Raw genomic sequence first — 16,667 nt, 5'->3', positions numbered from 1 at the left:
GAAGCCTTAACAGAGTGATTTGAACAAAGAAAGTAAAATGAACAAAAGCGGAGGAAAGGATCAAATCTGGAGGCCAAGATAGGATCATGGAAGGACCAATGACAGGTTTTTCAGGAGCTGTTTGTGATTAGAGACCAAACAGGGCAGGAGAATTTACATATGACTTGCAAACAACATACAGCAAGATGACGGAAAAGAGACCAATGTGACACATAAATTAGCAAATCGGACACACAGAAAAGATAACAGATTAATCAAAGAACAATGGCCTCAAGTTATAGAACATTTGGAAAATAAAAGGAAGAGGCATGAATCTGATATGCAGTTAAACAATATAACCATTCCCAGAGAAAAAGTCTCATAGAGGTAGTCCCTGGACTAATTTCCAGGGAGGCATGAAGAATGCATAGACCAAGAATTATGTACGAAGAATAAATACAATTATGGGGGAGATTATGCCCACAGAGAATAATTTGTAATCTTATAGAAGTGACATTGCAAAATACAGTCTAAATATCCACATATAATATTACTCCAGTAGGGCAATACCAATTGATTTAAATACTGCAGGTGCATAAATCCGACACATTGGACAGATGTTCTTTCAATTCCTTGACAACAGTCGTTGTGTCTTATTAATTTTGACATCTCTGGGGCTCAGCAAAGTATCTGGCCGCAAAGATGCTCTCAAGATTGTTGTTGAATGAAAAAAATATGAAGGTGATCAATCCTGGTTAAGTCAATAGTGTGTGTGAGGAATCAGGGTGGAAGGAGACCAGAGAGGTCCTAGCATTTTCATTTAATGAAGCTTGGTAAGGATTTTTGGACTCTTAGGGAAAGGTGATGAAGATAAAAGGAGACTGATGGGAAGGGAGTGTTGGGGATTCTGATCTCCTACTTACTGTGTTTACATAGAAGGGTCTATTCACTCACAAGAGAGGAAAAGTATAGGAGGAAAAAAAAATCTCAGCATCAATCTGCCTCCCCCATCATGGCTTGCCATGGGTGGGGGGTGGGTAGCAACATATCTGATCAGTGAATATGGGTGAAGGAATGGAATGTGAGCAGATGAGCAGACCTTTTTCTTTCTTAATGTCTTGAATCCAGAATGTGTACTTTCTCCTACTTCATGTGTAGGTTGTTTGCTCCTGACAGGAGTCTACAACTGGCTAGTGTGGGATGAAGGCACTTCATTTTGGTGGAAGGTATTAATAAGCCCCAACGAGTCCATAGTGCCAAGTCACTTTTCAGTTCACCTTTATAATGAATAGAGGTAACCTTTTGATCTCCATCTGCCTTATTTCTAATCTACTTCTTTGGTTATAAACCTGGATGAGGGAATATAAGGGTTTAATGAGTGATCATAACTAACACCCCATCATAGTCCAAGACAGTTTTTTAATTTCCACCATAATGGATTTAAGAGACTTTAATTTCCACCATAATGGATTTAAGGGACCACAGGAAGGAAAAACTGGCGTGACCAACATGATTCTTTTGAACACTTGCCTTTGCATATACTGAAGACTAAAATAGTATTCAGACTTTGTGGTCAGACCTGTCCTTACAGAAACAGGTGAGAAGGGACAGGCAAGCAGGTACACTTACAGAGTGCAGGCAAGTTGGTTATATCTTTCGAATACGGGTACGGAAAGGAATCAAGTTATTACCAGATGCCTTTAAGGAACCCAGACAAAGGAGAGGTTGACGGATTTATCAAATATTCAGGTACCATAAAGACAGAGAAAAACATTAAGTTTGGGAGGGGACTGAGCAAATCTACTTCTATATAGGACATGCTTCAGAACAGAAACAATCACAAATTAAAATGTCTTTAGCCAGAAAATAGATAAACTTCTTGAGCCTGGTAGTATCGAGCACAGAAAAAGCTATTTTAGAGGAACTCATTGGAAGAGATAAGCCTGCAATCCTTCCAAATTGTTATTTTCAGCATTAAGTATTATTTTTCATCATGAAAAGTAATGAAGCAGTGAAATACGAGCCATATCAAAAGGTGTATTTTCAAGAGCTATTTTCTTAACATGCCTTTCAAACCTCCCGAAATTGGCAGATTCCTTAAAGACCCTGCTTATATAGAAGGAAGTGGGCTTTTTTCCAGTAATAACATTTAATCAATTTCTATTATCAGAATTATAATTTCTTTAGCTTGCAACCTAACAAAGGTATAAGTAATTTAATGTAGCAAGAACATATTAAAATGGTTTCTGCATATGAGCAATTTTTTGCCTTCCGTTACAATGTCACAGAAATATCAACGTTTTGCCTTCAACAGGATAGATTTCAAATAGAAATCAAGGTTTGAACACTCAGTTATTAAAACTCACTTAAGCACAGCAGGATGACACACAAAACAACTACCTTGCTTCAGAAAGGTACTGGACATTTACTGGGGTACACTTACTATAAGTTGGCTGCTTATTAAAATACGTTCCATTTCAATAAAAAGTGCTTACATTTATTTATCACTGGAAATTGACAGTTGTGTTAACACATTTGAACTCTGAGGTTAATCTACACTGATTTTTTTTTTTTTAAGATTTTATTTATTTATGTGACAGAGAGACAGCCAGCGAGAGAGAGAACACAGCAGGGGGAGTGGGGGAGGAAGAAGCAGGCTCCCAGCGGAGGAGCCCGATGTGGGACTCGATCCCAGAACGCCAGGATCACGCCCTGAGCCGAAGGCAGACGCTTAACAACTGCGCTACCCAGGCGCCCCTACACTGATATTTTTATCTGTGATCTGCATAAACAATCAGAATTCCCTTTAGTATTATCTATTGGTTGAAGAAAAGAAAGTCGGCAGGGTTTCATTTACTTAAAAACTATAATTCCTACATTTCTCTAATGCTAATACATGATTCATTAAAGCAAAATCTGTATTAAACTTATAATAACATTTCTGAGATAAATGGAAATGGTTTCCATCAGTCTGATTTCATTATGAACAGAGATTCTTTAAAATAAAGAGTAATTGAACAGACTTGCAATAGAAAATTCCCCTCCTTATGTAAGTTTTCATTTTTTATAAATTTAAGCAGTCTATGATTAAGTTGGCATTTCTGCAATTACAAAACTAAAATTCAATCAAAGAGAAAAAAGAAATAACTAATAAATTAACATAATCAAAAATTAAATGTCTCACTGTGCAACTTAATATTTCCTTAACTCACACAGTTCATATTATCAACATCTAGCTAGTCAATGAAAAGACAATAATTAGTGTGAACTATTTTTTTTGTAATTCCAAAGATTTTATTAAGTATATTGGGTACATCTAACGTAGGTATTCATTTCGTAATTCCATCTCCAGTTTTTAAAATATTACCTTCCAAATCATATAAGGAGAGCATGTGGGGGAGATTGTTCTGACATTCTTGTAATTCATTTAAGAAATATTATTTCCAGATCCTCTTCTGTATTTACTGTCAGAATGCTTGGTTGCAAAAACAAAATCCTAGTTTGAATGATCTATTTTGGAAGACACCAAGGGGTGTCCGGAAAAGTGAAAGAGGGTTGATTGATCATGACTGAGCCATTTGTATAAGTTGATGAGTAGGCAGAGAAAGTGGGCCGGAGAAGAGACAAAAGCAGGCATGCAGAGAAAAGCAAGCAAAAAAAAACCCTTCAGCTTTACATATTACAGTTTCAACAAATGAAGATAAACAGTGGGGGATTTGACATGCTGCCCAGAAAATGACTGAAACTCTACCCTAAACAGTGGGGACATAAGTTTCATGGTAGGAGAGATATGGGGGGTATGAGTTTCCAGGTCCAGAAAAATACTTAATGTGTAATAAGTTTTTATCAAGTACTTTTGGGTGGATTGACCATAGATAGATTTTATCAGTTCACAGTAAATAAAATACGGCAGAGACTGCTCATTGTCTTCCCAATATTTATTTTTTCCTTTCTTCTTTTTTAGTAATAGAAAGTCCCCAAATTTTATCTAGGCCTGGGATAAAGAGATTACATTTCCCAGCCTCAACTGCAGCTAGATGTGTCCATATAACTGAATTCTGACCAATGAGATGCAAGTAGAAATGATGCGTGCATCTTCAGGTCCTGGCTTTAAAGGGAACCCACTTGCTCTCCACTGCAGATGGGACTGCACAACTGACATGCAGATGAAGACAACACAGGGGTTGGGGGAGCAACAAGAGAAAAGGAACCTGGGTCCCTGGATGATCTCAAGGGACACAGGCACCACACTCCCTGGACCGCCTACAAGTCCAGGCTTTCATGTGAAAGAGAAATGAAGGACGCCTGGGTGGCTCAGTTGGTTAAGCATCTGCCTTTGGCTCAGGTCATGATCTCAGGGTCCTGGAATGAGCCTCGCCTTGGCTCCCTGCTCAGCGGGGAGCCTGCCCCTCCCCCACTCATGGGCCGAGCGCACGCGCGCTCTCTCTCTAATAAATAAAATCTTAAAAAAAAAAAAGAAAAGAAAAGAAATAAGAAATAAGCCTGTCTTGTTTGTCATTGTTATTTGGTCTTGGTTAAAATAGCTGGTTAAATTCCTAGCATGTTTCCACCCCTCAGGTATGGCTGGAAGCATAAGACGGTATATATCAAATTTATTAAGTTGTAACAACCACCTACGTAGGACTGACTTGAGTTGAGGGTGGCTATGCATATCACTTCAGAAATTTCTGGAATTGTTTAAAACGAGCATTTCTTATTTAATAGAAATAGTCAATATTATAAAAAATTAAAAACTATTTTACTCTTATATACCTTTTCTATACTCATATATTTGGTCTCTCTTCAGTTATATCTCATTTATATTCTTTTATCACTGAATTAATGAAATCAGACAAAAGATAACAATACTAAGATCAAAGTAAAAAACTACAGATATGAATGAGAAAACTAGGGAAGATATTTTGCTTCTGCAGGAATTTCGTACTTAATTTTGTTGTCAATTTGTTTTTTAAATAATACATAAACATTGATTCTCCCCCTTGATTTTAATAAAATACTACCATAGGAAATTTCCCTTTCAATGTGAAATATAAGCATTCTACCTCAGTTCATCTGGAAGACAGCTGAAAAATAAACCTTGCATCACTGGGATTTGATTTTGCCAGATCTTCATATTAACTTGTTGAAGTTTTCTTTAAGACTTAAAATGCCAGAGGGATTATTATACAAAATTTATTTGGGGATGGCATCTAATTTATGTCAATTTTTTGATTTCTTTAAATAAGGAACATTTTATTCAAGGTTGTGTTTCTGAATTTAAAGCTGCAAGACATGGTTTCAATCATATTCCTTAAATCAGAAAGAGAGATAAAGGAAGAGATTAAAAGTGAAGGGACATGGAAATTAGTTATTACAGCTTTTTCTCTTGTCACTGATGACAGAATTAATAATCTATTCTTATAAATCCATTAACAACTATAATTATTTTCCTTTTGGAAATAACCACTATGTGAAGAGAACAAACATCACTGAACACTTGCTGAGCACTATTTTAAGGGCATATTGTAACGGAAACAAATTGGGTGTGGATTTTCATGTAACTGAAGAATCAGCAACCTGCAATTTAAGGAAATTGACTTTTTATTTATTATCATTTTTTATATCCATGACTGTGGTTCTCTTACCATTAACATCTTTGTAAGAATCATGTGAATGTTTTTTTGGAATCACTACAAAATCTGTCGCATTTAAGATAGGATTTTCTCCCAAAAAAGCACCAGTCAGCGTGACTTCCACCTGCTGTTCTACGCGTTTCCTGGACTGACATTTTATGACAACTACAGGAGAGAAATATTTCCAGTTGAGATGGAAGAAAATGAATTATGTCATGAAAAATATCTTTTCACATACTTTGACTTATTGCATCTGGCATTAACACACACACACACTCATGTAATATCTATATACATTGACATTTTGGAAGCAAATAAGAATATTAAATAGTATATAAAAATAGCATGACAGAGATTAACCTGGAAGATATACACTAGATTACAGAACATTATATTAGGAAGTAAAATTTGATTTAGGAACTCACCTAGTCTCATCAATAATTCAACTGGTAGTCAGGAACACGTGATTTTTTCAGCTATCTGTATATTCATTGTAGCAAATACCAAACTCTACTTACATAGTAATACTACAGCAAATGCCTTCAAATAATTTTAAAAAATAAGTTCTGTAACATTTATTTTATAATAACACTTCAAAAATATTTCCTGTTCTTTATTCACATGCACCTTAAAATTCATATTTAAATTATGTCAGTAAAATATTTTGATTTTCTTCTGTGAACTGCTTTTAAATTCACAAAATACACTAACAGTTAAAAAGAAAATTGTAATGGATTATTTAAAATTAATGTTAAAATGTGATTATAATATTAATTTAATATAAAGCATTAAAACTTTATATATATTTTTAAAGATTTATTTATTTGAGACGGAGAGAGAAAAAGAGACAGAGAGCACAAGTGGGGTGAGGGTCAGAGGGAGAGAATCTTCAAGCAGACCCCCAGCTGAGCGGAGAGCCCGGGAGCCTGACGCAGGGCTCGATCCCATGACCCATGAGATCATGCCCTGAGCTGAAACTAAGAATTGGATGCTCAACCGACTGAGCCACCCAGGCGCCCCTGAATCCTTATATATTTTTATATATATATATTAAATTTCAATGTTTTCTTACATCAAGTACAGGAGAAGTTGTCAGTGATCTTGTGAGAAACCAAAATAGTGTTTCTATATACAACTATTAATTATACAAAGGAGTATTAATGCATTCCTTTGGCATTAGCTCTATAATATCATGGAGCACGTATACTAGAATGCATATAAATAAATATATTATTTCTCAAAAATACGTTAGATGCTTGGAGAACCTGGCTGGCTCAGTTGGTTAAGCGTCTGACTCTTGATTTTGGCTCAGGTCATGATCTCTGGGTTGTGAGACTGAGACCCATGTCGGGCTCCACACTTAGTAGGGAGTCTACTTGATATTCTCTCTTTCCTCCCTCTGCTTCTCCTCACCTCCAATAAATAAATAAATAAATAAATAAATAAATAAATAAATACATAAATAAATCTTTAAAAAAGATTATATATATGTTAGATGCTATATTTTTATCAATCAGATGCATGTAAAACATAAATTTACTATAGGGGATAAAAGGGAATCATAATATAAAAAAGCTTTTAAAGTGTATTACACTATACTGTTGTAGCATCAATAATAATACATTCATCTAAACTGCACAACTGGATAATGTCCTCAGATTTATGTTTTTTCACAATATACGCCATGTTTATAAATATCTAACATAAATTTATTTTTAATTCTAAAACTTACAGGTTGATATTGAACTTAGAATAAGTAGAGAAACACAAGATGTAAATTAAGAAGGTTGAAATGATTGAGGAAAACATACAGGCTTCTCTGGTTTTAATTAGCTTCAATCTTAAAGCATTAAATCGGAAATTAGTGTGATCAAAGTTACAATTAATATCATGGCACTAGTCTTGTCCTCTAAGTCCTTTGGAAATCAGTGCCCTGGCAATGTACGGATTACTCAATCACAATGGATTCACGTTCCATTGTCTTCACACTGTGACAGTAGTAGAGTCCTTTTCCAATTATCTGCCCCAACGAATAGGAGCAGATAGGCATACACACAAAGAAAAGGTGGCTCACAGAACAACAAGTACCCCGGGTTTAAGAATGACCTGAGTGACAGACACAGAAAAGCAGAAGGGAAACAGTAAGCATCGATGGTGATGCAGCCGAGCAGGGAAAGCAATAGGTTCTCTCTGCTGTGTTCATAAGAACAAAGGACGGACTGTACGGAAAATAAGCAACGTGTATTTATATAATTGTACTCATTGTTTTCTCAAGGGCATTTGTAGACGAAAATAATTACTAGAGTAGGCTTTAGACTTCTGCTACAATGATTTAATAACTAGTACACAATCTGTTTCAGAGCACTGATGGTACTACTGGCTTGTGCTAAAGCAACACAGGGTATTTATAGAACTCACACTTCATTTAAAAATCGAGTAATTACCAAGAGAAGTGACTTGATGGAAAATGCCTTTTATGTTTCTGCAGCATGTTGAACTTTCTTTGAAGAAAATGGTGCAAGAAATTTATGCTTTTATGTTTTCATAGGCTTTGTTTCAGACTGAAAAAAAATCTGCTTTAAACCTTTGGGAAAAACAAAACTGTGTCTGCAGTCAACAGGAGCAATGTTGCTGTTAGTATTTCAACAGAGGAATGTCTAGGGGTTATTACATCTCTTTGATCAGATGACTGTATTATAAATTTTGGACCGTTCAGCACTATGGAAAGTATACAAACAATTATCTTCCACAAGGAAATTAAAGAAACATTTTGGCATGTTTGTGAAGCATTCCAGAAGATAATTTAGTATATTTGAAACATTTATGTGTTGATAATTTTTTAACTTAAGAGCAAAAATACTTCAAGTAAAACAAATGACATTTACTGTCAAAGGTACTGCTAGATATGTGGATTTTAAAATTAAACGACTTAAGGCAATATGTAACCTTGGCCTTCAGTGTATCTGGGGAAATGCTGTTATCCACAAGCAAAACTTATTATTTTCTCTTCTTTTGAAGTGTGGTGACATAATATATGCCAGTACAGGACTAACTCTGTTTCACTACCAAAAATTGGTACTGGAAGGAGAAGAAAAATTCAAAATTTCAAGACTTCTTTCAGGTCATCCGTGTTGCTCAAGAGAGGGGCTCCAAAAGAGAGATCTCTTTACAGGGCTGAGCAATTCAGCGTTCCTTAGTTATGAAGAACCATGCGTAAGGCCTGGTAAGAGGTTGCTTTATGAATATCCAAGAGGAATTGCATTTCTTAGGCTTACTCTGGGAAGAAATTGGGAAAATCAAGGAATGCAGAAGTGAGAAGAGTATTGAGGAAAGAGAACACACAGAAACTTGAGAGAAGTTTGGAGTAGGGGAAACAAAAAGAGGGGTCGGTGAGAAAAAGAAAGGCATTTTAAGAGTAGGGATTTTATGTTGTGTGTATGGTAGTGAGGTAAACCTCCTTGAGAACTTCAGTACATTCTGACTGGTTTTTGGAGGACATCATGCAAGTTTAGTGTCTGGGACAACAGAGAATAGAGGGATCAGTGTCCCCATAGGATAGTTCTTGGATGAGACTTACACAGAAGCTGGAATCTGGCAAGTAAGTGTGACCCAAGAACCAAAGTACCTGGGAATCTTATAGGCCTAGAGCAGGGCTCCAAGGGCCTCACAGAATGTGGGATAAAGGGGCCTGAAGTTACGTTATTTCTATCTTAGCTGATTTCGAGGTTTCACCAACAGGAAGAACAACAGGAAATGGTGTGGTTTGGTGGAAAGATCATTGGACTTACGATTAGGAGACCAGATTCAGTCCTGGCGCTCCTACCAGTAGGACTGTTCACTTCACGACTTACTTTCTCTGGACCTTAGTTCTCTTGCTTGTACAAGAAAAAATGGGATTAAAGGAGCCTCTGAAATCACTCAGAATCTTGGTGTTCTCTGACTCTAAAATATACGTACCTTGAGGGAATTTAGTGTGTAGTGCCTGTGGAAGTCCAAGTATAGGGTATACCCAGTATATTGCTTGGATTTCTCCACTTTCTATTCCCATAGCTCTAATGAGAAATTAAATTAGGAAGAGTGAACAAAAACAGGAACACTTTCAATTTTAGCATAGAAGAGAATATTTGTTATTAACTTAATGGTATTTTAGCAAAGCTCATGAATTTAAACTTCGGTAGAGAGAAACTATGACATACAAAACATTTTCTGCAAATGTTTTGCAGAAACATTTCAAAGCAAACCCTAGGAAATTATCACAACGAAAAATGTAACACAATGATTGTGAGATGTAAGTTAAAAACGAAGAACTTTTCCCTGCTTTTTAAAGTTGGTATTGGTATTTATTGATGAGACTAAAACATGATTAATCAGATGTTATACAGTTCCTACGGGTTATATTCTAAATTGGACAGGCAAAACACACACAAAAAAACCATTAAGTACAGGACTTCAGAAAGTGACAAAGACTTTACTTTTGGGGGTTATCGGTTAAAAGAAAGAGGGCATTAGTCAAAATATTCTAAGTCCATCATACACCATCAAGACAACAGCAATAGTACAAAATGGTTCTGGTCATTGTTGAAAACGGACTTTTCTTGTTAAAAATGAAACCTAAGACACAGCAGCAGGACCAGCTTCATGAGCACGTGACTTGTGCAACAAACAGCACAAGGACCGCACACCTAGAATTGTTCCATGCCTGTTTAATACACCACTGTAACGGTCTTGAAATTCTCAACCAGTTTGGAAGGAGGGCCCCCTCATTTTCATTTTACATTGGGACCCACAAATACATAGGCAGTCTTGACTGTCGGAATGGTGAACATCAAGGCAGAATGGACACTAATGGGCTCACAGAAAAGAATTGTTTTAAATGTGGAGAAGAAATATCCACACGTAGGACAAAGTAAGAATTTCTTTTTAATTAAGGCTTCTAGATCATTATTTAACAAAACTATAAAGGCAGAGAAGACATATACATTTTGTACCATTATTGGAGTTTGCTTGAATTTCAGTGAAGCAAAGAGGGCACAAGCGATCTGCATCCTAGTAAGGACACAGGAAATGGCAGTAGCCATGGCGACATTTCCTCAGGGTGTCATACCCACCTGGCACAGGGCCATCGCTTGGTGAATGCCAGCATCACCAGTCCTATACTCTGCCAAGACAAGCTGCTTCAGGTTGTTCTCTAGAGATTTATTATTTGTTGTCTCAGCAGTAACTATTTTCCCAGTCAAAAGAGTCCCTTTGCCTGTCTGTGATTCTGATTCACTGACATGATACTTAAGGTTGACTTGTTCATCACTCTGAACCTCAAATCCCTCTGAATGTCAAATGATATACACCCATATAACAAATGTATTTTCCTCTTCTGAACATATAAATCTCAATACTTCAGAGAATATAAAATCATGAACTTTTACATTGCATAACATAGAAAAGAAAGTGATCGTGTCAGCACCAGTCAAAATAAAATCATTTTCATTCAGTGTCCTTATTTAAAAGTTACCTTTTCATCTCTGTGCTCAATTCATCAAAATTGTCAATAGGCCAACTTTCTCTATTTGCCCTCATCATTTCAACAATGACCATTGTTCTGTGTAATTTCATAATGTTGGGCATAAATAACACCGGGATATCTATATTCCCTTTAGGAGGCAATGTGATTCCTGTAAAAAACACAGAAATAATTTTTAATGTGGTAACCATTTCCAGAATATAATTTTAACAGCCAAAAATAATCTCTTAGTTCCTTTCCTTACTATCAGTTTTTCAAAATCACTCCTGAGCAAGAAAATGCTTTATGCTAAATTATAAGTGCACTTCACTGGCTTCACTAATTTTCCTCAAATGCCATCGGCCCTATTAAAAAACACATTTTATCCTGAGGCAAGAAGCTTCTCCTGAGGAGGCTGGAAGGGATGAGGAAATGTTGAAAGTGATGGCTTGGGTTTCCCAGAGTGATAAAAGAACCATAAAACCCATGAGTCTTTCCAAGTCTTACTACATTTTTAAAAAGATTTTATTTATTTATTTGAGAGAGAGAGAGAGCGCGTAAGTGCGCACATGAGATGGGGGGAGGGGCAGAGGGAGAGGGAAAAGCAAACTCCCCGCTAAGCAGGGAGCCCTAGGTCAAGCTGGAAGGCAGATGCTTAAACAACTGAGCCACCCAGGTGCCCCCCACCCAAGTCTTACTACATTTTGCAAAAGCCAAAGTACAGCAATTTTTGACCCTTTTATTACTTTGTGTATTTTTTTTTTTCTAGACCATAACAGCTCCAGGTTTCTGCTTGGAGTACCAAAATTGTTACCAGTAAACTGTTCATTTATTTAATTGGTCCATGAGGGAAGCCAAAGCTTATTTGTGAAAGAAAGGGGGATCAACTCCAGGTTGTAAAAACTAGAAGACAGAAAAACTGACAGCATTTTCTTGTGTTCTAATAAAATTCAAATTTCTCAACCTTTACCTAAGAATTACCTGCAAAACTTGTTAAGACAGGAGCCTGCTAAGCTCCACCTATAGATTCTGACTTATTCCGGTCTGGGCTGGGGCCCCAAAGCTGCATGTTTAAGTAGCTCCTTATGCATTCCAGAAGCAGATGGTCATGCAGCCACACTTTGAAAAACAATGCGTCCTACCTATTGGACAAGTATTGAGAGGTGGGAAGTATGGCGAGCTTCTGGCTATTTAAAGCAGTGAGGATTTCCGATGGATGGCTGTCTTCCTTTATTTTGAAGAGTAACACTATTTCTTTATAAGAAGAGATTGTTGACTGTATTCTGGTTATTTAAATTCTTTGTTATAAAATCAATGATTTTCAAAGCCATTTTGTCTCAGCTAAGAACACTGTACTGAACTATTAAGAACATCAAGAAAGGAATTAGAAAATGGCCCCTTTGCAAAAACATCCCAACTCAAAATTCTTATAAACTTTTAAATTTTACTCCTTCATGAAATGAAAATGTTCTGTCTCATTGCATAGTTAATAATAGTTAATAATTAATATGATTACTACTTAATATTTATTGAATACTTGCTATATGTCAGGCTCTGTGCTAAGTATTTTTCACACAATACCTCACTTCATTCTCGGAAAATCACTGCAAGTTACACGCTACTACATTTCTCATTTTAGAGGTGGAAAAAGTGAGACAATTTGGCTAAAAAACTTGCCAAGGTCCCAGTGAAAGACTGTGTTGCTTACCAAGATATCTAAACAATGTCTGCCATCTTCAACTTTGTCTTCATGAACTCTAGATGTTTAATGTTGCATTCAAATGGATAAAAGCAGCAAGAGGATAGGATAAAGGGTTGGAATAAGAATAAAAAGAGCAAGAGCTGAGTCGAATAAACCATCCATGCATCCCCAAGCAAATCAAGTTTAGAAATGATCATTTAACCTTACAAAATTCTGTTATCACTAAAAATAAATTTTAGTATGACGAAAAATAAAACCTAGACACTTAGATGGTGTAAGGAGCCAAGACAGGGATACAAAAAGGCAATTCATTGCCAACACCGTGCTTCCTTATAATGTTTGGATTCAAAGTATGGAAAGACAATGCTATGATAAATACACCCATTTAGTTAAAAATCCAGTAGCCCATTTGTGGCTGTAACGTTTTACTGGTCTGTAAGTAGAAAGAGTTCCCTGCTGAAGTGATCATAAGTCTCCTTCACTTTTCTTATATGTTTGAATAGTAAGAATCACTGTGGTACTATTCACTTCCATGAAATCACTTAAATTTAACATCGAAAAGAACTTTGAGAATTTATCAAGTTCATTTTGTGTCTTAAAAATGAGTTTTATTTTCTGTGGTTTTCCCATTATCCTGTGCAACACTTTGAGTAGAGACAGGAAAGCTGTCCTCACTTCTACCTTATAAAAAAATCTACCCATGTTTTCTTCTAATACCTATATGCTTTCGTTTTTATAGTTACTTGATCCATTTGTGATTTATCCATACATATGAAATGAAGAATATATCTAACGTTACTGATTTTCTACATGGGACTAATTATACAAAAGCACTTATTTAAAAATTCATTGACTTGAAATGCTGCTTTCATGGCATGTCCATACATATTTTACTCTTTTCCTGAATTCCCTAGATTTCTTCAGTCTTTCTTTCGCTTCATTTGTACATGCCATGTTGTTGTAATTATGGATGCTTTATTTTCTAGTGGGACGAACTGCCTCCCTCTTCCTCCAGCTCATTTTTTAAAGAGAATTTTTCTATACTTGGAATGAACAGTTAGTTAGCTCCAGGAAATGGATGGAGTGGCAAATAGTACATTTAACAGAATCACCCTACATTTATACTTTTGGGATAACTGACATTTTTGCCTATTCACGATCTATCCAAGAGCAAGCACATGGCCTTTATTTTATATTTCTCAGCTGGGCATTGTATTAGGTGCTTCTAGGTTCTTGGAATAGCTTTTCTGCCAGTTTTCGTTCTCAGTCTTGCTAAAGGCTTATTTCAGCATCTTTGAATGGATTTAGCAGGAAGCTGAGAGAAACCATATCCGTTTTTTTCTATCTTCTGACAAGGAAATCCAGCTACTATGATGATTATTATACTCATTAGGTTGATAAACATATTCTAAACTCAAAACATTTTCTGAGCTTATCTCTTTCTGTTTTATCCCATTTCCATATAGTAACCACACAAACTAACCACACCTGTATTTACTTTTTTTCTATTACAGTTATCATTCTTGAAGTTCAAAACCCTAATAAGCATCTGGGAGGAGGGGAAATATGCACATTTTATTTTACATAATTAATTTTATGGACTTATATCTTTTATGAGAGGTATACATTATTTATAGAAGTTTCAAAACCCTGATAATACTTCATGCTTAGTATCTGAGAAACATTACAAAGTGTGATATTATTGTTTTGCCTTTGAAATCTCCTATGGCCCTGCTGCATTTAGCATTCAAATTTTATTCAGTATATTTTAAAACTGCTCTTTTGATTGCTCTTTTGATTAAAGGTGTTAGAAATATTTATGAATGGATCTCCCATTTGAAATACAGAAATTGTACAATGCTTTAATGGCTATGAGGTTTCCTGCCTTCTTAGAAGAAAATCTTCTCAAGAGAGTAAAATGAACATAATCCTCATTTTAGTAATGAAAGTATTTCATCCTGGGAGATTCATTTTTAATCACTTTAGTGGTATGACATTACTGCTTCCCACAGCAAAATTTCTAATATTTAGCATGGCAGTAGGAATGGCCCATGTCAGGTAATCAAAGAGATACTAAGAAACATATTACCACCCTAAGTCATGCTATTATTTTGGTTATCATGGTTTATTTTAAATAAGAGTACAAGTTTTAAATTTTAATTTTAAATAAGAGTACAAGATGAACATGACTTGTCAGCAACCATTTTCAAACATGAAATCTATTCCCTTTCTACTTGGATACTTTATATTTTCAAAAACTGATTTAGATCTTTAAATTATGAGTAAAAAAATGGTATAGAATTGTTAATGTGGTAGTTTGGAGAACGGTCCTTTCATTGGTTCCTGCGGAGATGCTATGGGCTGAATTATGTGTGTCACTGCTCCCTGGCCGCCGTTGATATGATGAAGCCCTGATTTCCTGTATCTCAGAATGTGACTATATTTGGAGTTAGGGCCTTTGCAGAGGCAGTTAAGTTAAAATAAGACTGTTAGGGTGGGCCCTAGTCCAATATGACCGGTGTCCTTATAAAAAGAGGAAATTCAGATATACAGACATACACCAGGAATGTGCATACCCCAAAGGAAAGACCATGTGAGGACACAATGAGAAGGCAACCATCTACAAGCCAAGGAGAGACACCTCGGAAGAAACCAAACCCCCAATTCCTTGATCTTGGATTTCTAGCTTGCAGAACTGTGAGAAAATAAATTTATTTTGTTGAAGCCAGTTTTAATACCCAGTCTAGCATTTAGTAATTGCAGCCCTAGCATACTAATCCATGAAATTATCTTTTCTCATCTTAGAGGCTGAACTATGGGATGCCATTGAATTTGCTTAAAGAAATTCTAATTCCAGACTCTCAAAACATAGGGCAGTGGCACCTGGGTGGCTCAGTCAGTTACGCATTTGCCTTTGGCTCAGGTCATGATCCCAGGGTCCTGGGATCGAGCCCCGTATCAGGCTCCTTGCTCAGTAGGGAGCCTGCTTCTCCCAGCTGTGCACTTTCTTGCTATCTCTGTCTCTCTCCTTGAAATAAATAAATAAAATCTTAAAAAAAAATCCTTTAAAAAAAAAAAAACACAGGGCAGATAAAGAAACTTGACTCTGATTGCTATTTGGCTGCTATGATCCTGGAAAAGCAAGGGATGATTCTTCCCTTCCTGTTTGTATCTCGTCAACTGAATGGGGGCATTAATGACTAGCAAAAAGGTTATTTCAGGGATTGTGTTTTCTTTGTTGAGGATTACAGACTGTTGCTGCTTTACTCTATCTTTTGAAGAGCTAGCTAATGCTTGAGATTTAACAAAGAAATTATCCAAAGAAGATACCATCAAAGGGACTAGTATAGAGAAAGTAAGCACTAAATGGAAGGTCATATTTACTAAAACAGGTAATTGGGGAAAAGATACAAATCCATGCTTCTTAGGAAAAATCGTTCAGTTTGGGACATATACTTTTAAAAGAAGATTTTGGAGTTATTCAACACAAAAAAGTAGATTGCTTAAGGTAAGTTTTACACTATGAACTAAGCACCTGTAAGTTGAAGTTTTGTGTTTGCTTTTTAAGTCTAAGAATTCATTAGCAAAAGTAAAAACAAAGTAACACTTAAAAAAATATTGGTTTTAATGTAAACACTTCATTGCTGGCTCAAAATGAGTGAAAAATCCACTCTCAGAGCCTCCTGACCAGATGCACAGTGAAGGAGAGAGTTTTCTGTGATTAAAGGCCATCAAATACACGCTGCATAAGCCCCAACAGTGGTGAGAGAAGAGTTTTGAGCTTTACCTGAGTGTTTAGAATAGAAAATCTTAATGTTCCTTCCATAATATTCCATAATATTCTATGATAACATTT

The 16,667-nt window shown here is 36.0% G+C and overlaps 1 protein-coding gene across 1 annotated transcript in view; it reads right to left on the bottom strand.

Annotated features, from left to right (window-relative positions):
• Positions 1–16,667, bottom strand: part of CFAP47 (cilia and flagella associated protein 47) — a 478,944-nt gene that overhangs the window by 49,752 nt on the left and 412,525 nt on the right. Inside the window, exons 58-60 of the mRNA XM_048213784.2 lie at positions 11,122–11,281; positions 9,570–9,664; positions 5,625–5,777 (exon numbers count right to left, since the gene is read on the bottom strand). Of these exons, the coding sequence (XP_048069741.1) occupies positions 5,625–5,777; positions 9,570–9,664; positions 11,122–11,281 (408 nt within the window). The remainder of the gene's footprint in view (positions 1–5,624; positions 5,778–9,569; positions 9,665–11,121; positions 11,282–16,667) is intronic.

This window comes from Ursus arctos, chromosome X, assembly GCF_023065955.2.
Source record: "Ursus arctos isolate Adak ecotype North America chromosome X, UrsArc2.0, whole genome shotgun sequence".
NCBI classification, from domain to species: domain Eukaryota; kingdom Metazoa; phylum Chordata; class Mammalia; order Carnivora; family Ursidae; genus Ursus; species Ursus arctos.
Note: the sequence above shows the minus strand (reverse complement) of the source record. Positions and strands in the feature narration are given on the sequence as shown.